This window comes from Parasteatoda tepidariorum, chromosome 5, assembly GCF_982258835.1.
Source record: "Parasteatoda tepidariorum strain Cologne lab strain chromosome 5, Ptep-v5.0, whole genome shotgun sequence".
In the NCBI taxonomy this organism is placed as follows: Eukaryota; Metazoa; Arthropoda; class Arachnida; order Araneae; family Theridiidae; genus Parasteatoda; species Parasteatoda tepidariorum.
In genome coordinates this window covers 22,721-28,720 of record NC_141759.1, presented here as the reverse complement: position 1 = coordinate 28,720, position 6,000 = coordinate 22,721, and the positions used below count along the sequence as shown (strand labels likewise).

The following is a 6,000-nucleotide window of genomic DNA, read 5'->3' as shown; positions in this document are numbered from 1 at the left end:
CGACGCCTTTATGACTGAGTTAATTCTCAATCAAAGAGTTTTGATTGATTCTGTATAATATATTTAAAAAAAATAATAGAAATCCCGTACTCATTGTGTTTAAATTGTAATCTCTTTTATAAAACATTAGTTTAAAATAGTATTGTTGAACTTCATTCTTGCTAGCAACAATATAAAATTAAAATAACGTCCATTTCTTTTAACAATTGTTAAGGATAATGCAACAATCAAATAGAATTTAAAAAAAAATACTTCGTTTCTTCACTCATTGTTTAGATAACTTTTTAAAAGTATTGTTGAAGAAATTGCATTAATAACGCGTATAAATTTTTTTTTTAAAGAAATTATTAATACTGAGTTAATTCTCAATGTGTTTGAGTGTTATAAATAATTTGTTGGCTCTGAAAAGAGCCTTTTTTTTTTTTAAAGGGGAGGTTTGGAAATGAGTTTATGCTTTCTTTTCGGTCTTCTTGGGGAGGAGAACGGCTTGGATGTTTGGCAAAACACCACCCTGGGCGATAGTGACACCAGAGAGGAGCTTGTTCAACTCTTCGTCGTTTCTGATGGCGAGCTGAAGATGTCTAGGGATGATCCTAGTCTTCTTGTTGTCTCTGGCAGCATTACCAGCCAACTCGAGAACTTCAGCAGCCAAGTACTCGAGTACAGCGGCTAAGTATACTGGAGCACCAGCTCCCACTCGCTCAGCATAATTTCCTTTCCTCAAAAGACGATGGATTCTACCAACGGGAAACTGAAGACCAGCACGACTGGATCGAGTCTTGCTCTTTCCCTTCACTTTTCCTCCTTTGCCACGTCCAGACATAATTGCAAGAGAAAAAAATAGGTACTACTCACTCGAAAGACACGAGTAAAATGGTGTCCGGAGCGGGAGTAGGCCAGTATTTATGTATTCGCTCGAGAGAAATTTTCCTCCAATGAGAGCACTCCCCGACCTCCTACACTCCCTACCCATCCAATGGAATGAAAATTTGACGTCATGACGTAATTGATCATTGATCCTTTAGAAGTTAATATTACTTTCAAAAAAGAAAAAAAAAGTAATCAATATCACTAAAATATTGAAATATTTATTTATTTCCCTTTAAAATTACAGAATTTTAAAGGGAATGTTCTTTAACAACTTCATTTTAATGAAATTAAAATGAAGTTGTTAAAGGAACTGAATTGTACAATGAATGTCAACGGCCATACCATGATGAAAATACCGGTTCTCGTCCGATCACCGAAGTCAAGCATCATCGGGCGCGGTCAGTACTTGGGAGGGTGACCACCTGGGAACACCGCGTGCCGTTGGCATACTTTTTTTAATTTTATTTTTATTAATTGTTACATAATAAATGCATTTTCACACAGTCTCTGAAGTTTTTTAATCATAAAACATTTTTTCTTCATACAAGTAAAAGAAAAATTTGACTTTACATAAAATATGAATGTTCTTTTCTTATATTATTCAAGGAAATGTAGAACATTGCTTTGTCATATAATAAATAAATACGCTTAGTAAGTATAAGAAATTCATTTCTAGCTTATTACAGAAAAAAGAGAGAGAGATGAAATTTTCGAATTTGCTTCAATTAGCAATTCTCTGTCTTTTTAAAAAATGTTATTGTTTATGATAGATTTGTTGGTCCTGAAAAGGACCTTTTTTTTTTAATTCGGTGATCTGTCGGTTTACTTGGAGCTGGTGTACTTGGTGACTGCCTTGGTGCCTTCGGAGACAGCGTGCTTGGCGAGTTCACCGGGCAAGAGGAGTCGCACTGCAGTCTGGATTTCCCGACTGGTAATGGTACTACGCTTGTTGTAGTGGGCCAATCGAGAAGATTCGGCGGCAATTCTCTCGAAGATGTCGTTGACGAAAGAGTTCATGATAGACATGGCTTTGCTGGAAATGCCAGTGTCGGGATGAACTTGTTTCAAGACTTTGTAGATGTAAATTGCGAAAGATTCCTTCCTGCGCTTCTTCCTCTTTTTCTTGTCACCAGCTCGGACGGCTTTTTGGGCCTTGCCGGCTTTCTTAACAGCTTTTCCGGATGCTTGGGGAGGCATGACGACTGTTCGCTTTCAATAGAATATCGAAAATGGTGCGGGACGCACCCTTTCGGCTCTATATAACCTTGGAGTGAATGACGGTTGAGATCGACCAATAGGAAAGCGGGTGGGCGGAGCTAAGTAAACAAAAAGAGCTCGAAAAATGCCGAAAGGGCATTTTCGTTACAAACTCTTGCTGACGAAGGTTGATCAACATGTCTGGTCGTGGTAAAGGAGGAAAAGGACTCGGAAAGGGGGGGTGCCAAGCGTCATCGAAAAGTTTTGCGTGATAACATCCAAGGTATCACCAAGCCTGCCATCAGACGTCTGGCTCGACGAGGTGGAGTCAAGCGTATCTCTGGTTTAATCTACGAAGAAACCAGAGGAGTTCTCAAAGTTTTCCTCGAGAACGTCATCCGGGACGCTGTCACTTACACCGAGCACGCAAAGAGGAAGACCGTCACTGCCATGGACGTCGTCTACGCTCTCAAGCGACAGGGACGCACACTCTACGGTTTCGGAGGTTAAATTTAAGCTCCCCCCCTTTGAATACAAAAAAAAAGGCCCTTTTAAGGGCCAACAAATATGCATCACATATTTTTTGGGCCACCCACCCTGTTCAAACGTCTTTTTCCCGTTTTTTTTTTTCTTACCGCAAAGAAAATGCGACTTTTTTAAATTCCAGCAAATGCTTATAACGTTGTTAAATTAGACACCATTTTCACAAGTCATACATGAAAATTCACCTCTCATTCTAGAGATAACAATCTATTAACTTTTTTTCAATTTTAGTGTTTTTATTTTTATTGAAAAAAGCAAAATCCATCAATAACATTAAATAATACAATGTTTAAATGTCATTTTCTGATGGTAGTTCTTAATAAACCAACATAATTTACTCTTATATATTCATTTAATGATTAGAATAGCTTTTTTAATCAATTCTAGTATAGACAGCACGAATAATTCAAGAAAAAGTAAAAAGTGGTGTCAAAATTAACTTTTTCTATAGTCATTTTAGACTCGAAATAAAGCAACAATGTAAAATCTAGTACATTATTGTGATATCAAGCAATGATTTTCTGCCCATCTTCTAGTTTCTAATTGTTAAGCATTAAAAGAGTAAGCATTAATTGTTAAAGCATTAAAAAAAAAAAAAAAAAAAATGAAAATTCAACAAGAATGCATATAAAATAATAATGCATATGAAATTTAACAAATAAACAGCTAATTCCTTCTAGATTCTTGATACACACGTCTATTTGAGTCATTAGAAGCACCTCAATGATCGTTCCTACGCAATTGCTTCAAAAAAGTAAAAAGTGGTGGCAAAATCCAAGTTTAATTTCTATGTAAATATGCACTGAAATAAGTTGAACGCTTCTGTCCCTCGGTATTAAACTCTTTTCCTGCGAAAAGAGCTTAATAGCGTGGGACAGAAGCGTTACAATTATTTCAGTGCATAGTTACGTAGAAATTAAACTTGGATTTTGCCACCACTTTTTACTTTTTTGAAGCAATTGCGTAGGAACGATCATTGAGGTGCTTCTAATGACTCAAATAGAGGTGTGTATCAAGAATATAGAAGGAATTATCTGTTTATTTGTTAAATTTCATATGTATTATATAAAATAATATATTAAACATATTTTATTTTAGATGTTATCATTAATTTTTTCATTTAACTATTTTTACAGATATAAATGAAACAAAAAAAAAGAATTCATGTAGGCAATTTAATAAAAACCTGCACACATATTCTCTTTACATAGAAAATAAAGTGTTAAAAGTGGTGCAAATTTATAAAAAATCAAATTGCGCAAATTTTTAATTCTGCCACCACTTTTTGCTTCACACTAGTGTTTTTATTTATCGGGGGGATACATAATTTGTTGGCTCTGAAAAGAGCCTTTTTTTTTTTAAATGTGTGATTTAGGTATCTATTTCTTTGCCTTCTTGGGAGATGCTTTCTTGGGTGTCTTCATTTTCTTAACCTTGGGTGCTTTAGGTTTGGTTGCAGCTTTAGCCTTGGGCTTTTTTGGAGTCTTGGGTTTTGCAGCGGGCTTCTTTGCAGCTGGTTTCTTAGCGGCAGGCTTTTTAGCTGCTGCTTTAGCTTTGGGTTTTGCGGCTTTCTTCACAGATGCGGCTTTTGGTTTTTTGGGGGTGGCTGATTCCTTCTTTGGCTTTTTAGCTTTCTTTACTCCTTCCTTGGCTTTCTGGCCGGATGCGCCGAGTTTAAAAGAACCGGTGGCTCCTTTTCCTTTAGTTTGCACTAAAGAACCACTGACGACGGCACTTTCAAGTATTTCTTAATGAAGGGAGTGAGACGTTCCAAATCGACCTTGTGGTGAGAGCCGATGTGTTTCTTGATAGCCTGCAACGAAGAGCCACCTCGTTCTTTCAAACTGGTGATAGCTTCGTTAACCATCTCGGAAACTTTAGGGTGAGAAGGCAGGGTTTTAGGTTTTTTCGCAGCTGCTGACTTCGCCTTTTTCTTAGGCGTAGCAGCGGCAGGAGCAGCAGAAACGGCAGCGGTTTCCTCAGACATGTTCGCTTGAATCGAAATTCAACAGAAATGTTTTTCGCGCACAAAAACATTAGTTAAAGCGATCGCGATCGCTGCGCCACCGCTTCGAAGCCCGTTGACCAATCAGCGTTCGCCTAATCCCAACGTTTTAAAAACTACATGGGAAGCGCGGGGGAATCAAACTCATTTCTGCCTGAGATTTAGTCAGAGACGCACCCAAGTTTTTCGCTATGGCACGTACCAAGCAAACTGCTCGTAAGAGTACCGGAGGCAAAGCTCCCCGAAAACAACTGGCCACCAAGGCAGCTCGTAAGAGCGCCCCTGCAACCGGAGGTGTTAAGAAGCCCCATCGTTACAGGCCTGGAACAGTCGCTTTGAGAGAAATCCGTCGTTACCAAAAATCGACTGAGCTCCTCATCCGTAAATTGCCCTTCCAACGTTTGGTGAGAGAAATCGCTCAGGATTTCAAGACCGACTTGCGTTTCCAGAGCTCTGCCGTCATGGCTCTTCAAGAGGCCAGCGAAGCTTATTTGGTTGGTCTTTTCGAAGACACTAACCTTTGCGCTATCCACGCCAAGAGAGTCACTATCATGCCCAAGGACATCCAGCTTGCCCGACGTATTCGTGGAGAACGAGCTTAAGCCGCTAAACTACTCAACTTTTAAAAAAAAGGCCCTTTTTAGGGCCAACAAATGACCACACTTACAATATATTGAAGCGGGATAATGATACTCTGCATACTTAAATTTATATACCTTTTTTTTCTCTCCATTATTTCGTAACAAAAGAAAAACTAGTATTTCGAAAATTCGAACGAAACGAATCACTTTTAGAAATTCTCCAACAGATGGCGCCACGACGCCTTTATGACTGAGTTAATTCTCAATCAAAGAGTTTTGATTGATTCTGTATAATATATTTAAAAAAAATAATAGAAATCCCGTACTCATTGTGTTTAAATTGTAATCTCTTTTATAAAACATTAGTTTAAAATAGTATTGTTGAACTTCATTCTTGCTAGCAACAATATAAAATTAAAATAACGTCCATTTCTTTTAACAATTGTTAAGGATAATGCAACAATCAAATAGAATTTAAAAAAAAATACTTCGTTTCTTCACTCATTGTTTAGATAACTTTTTAAAAGTATTGTTGAAGAAATTGCATTAATAACGCGTATAAATTTTTTTTTTAAAGAAATTATTAATACTGAGTTAATTCTCAATGTGTTTGAGTGTTATAAATAATTTGTTGGCTCTGAAAAGAGCCTTTTTTTTTTTAAAGGGGAGGTTTGGAAATGAGTTTATGCTTTCTTTTCGGTCTTCTTGGGGAGGAGAACGGCTTGGATGTTTGGCAAAACACCACCCTGGGCGATAGTGACACCAGAGAGGAGCTTGTTCAACTCTTCGTCGTTTCTGATGGCG

General features: G+C 37.6%; 3 protein-coding genes, 1 non-coding gene and 2 pseudogenes across 4 annotated transcripts; 3 read left to right on the top strand and 3 right to left on the bottom strand.

Moving 5' to 3' along the window:
- Window positions 1–395: 395 nt before the first annotated feature.
- LOC147808353 (histone H2A) lies at window positions 396–1,039 on the bottom strand. The gene has a single exon (XM_087163002.1). It carries the CDS (start codon window positions 821–823, stop codon window positions 449–451), a length of 375 nt encoding a protein of 124 aa, XP_087019128.1. The 5' UTR covers window positions 824–1,039; the 3' UTR covers window positions 396–448.
- A 159-nt stretch (window positions 1,040–1,198) lies between these two features.
- On the top strand, window positions 1,199–1,317 carry LOC147808352 (5S ribosomal RNA). The gene has a single exon (XR_015434353.1). It is a non-coding gene; the product is annotated as a 5S ribosomal RNA (ribosomal RNA).
- A 363-nt stretch (window positions 1,318–1,680) lies between these two features.
- On the bottom strand, window positions 1,681–2,124 carry LOC147808351 (histone H2B-like). The gene has a single exon (XM_087163000.1). The coding sequence runs from the start codon at window positions 2,065–2,067 to the stop codon at window positions 1,693–1,695; it is 375 nt and encodes a 124-aa protein (XP_087019126.1). The 5' UTR covers window positions 2,068–2,124; the 3' UTR covers window positions 1,681–1,692.
- A 125-nt stretch (window positions 2,125–2,249) lies between these two features.
- On the top strand, window positions 2,250–3,191 carry LOC147808350 (histone H4-like; annotated as a pseudogene).
- Window positions 3,192–3,905: 714 nt separating this feature from the next.
- Window positions 3,906–4,650, bottom strand: LOC147808349 (histone H1-like; annotated as a pseudogene).
- Window positions 4,651–4,806: 156 nt separating this feature from the next.
- Window positions 4,807–5,269, top strand: LOC147808348 (histone H3). Its single transcript, XM_087162997.1, has one exon. The coding sequence runs from the start codon at window positions 4,807–4,809 to the stop codon at window positions 5,215–5,217; it is 411 nt and encodes a 136-aa protein (XP_087019123.1). The 3' UTR covers window positions 5,218–5,269.
- The last annotated feature ends 731 nt before the right edge of the window (window positions 5,270–6,000 follow it).

Excerpts from the sequence above, each read along its gene's own strand:
- LOC147808353 (XM_087163002.1), bottom strand. The coding sequence starts at position 823 with ATGTCTGGACGTGGCAAAGGAGGAAAAGTGAAGGGAAAGAGCAAGACT.
- LOC147808348 (XM_087162997.1), top strand. The coding sequence starts at position 4,807 with ATGGCACGTACCAAGCAAACTGCTCGTAAGAGTACCGGAGGCAAAGCT.
- LOC147808351 (XM_087163000.1), bottom strand. The coding sequence starts at position 2,067 with ATGCCTCCCCAAGCATCCGGAAAAGCTGTTAAGAAAGCCGGCAAGGCC.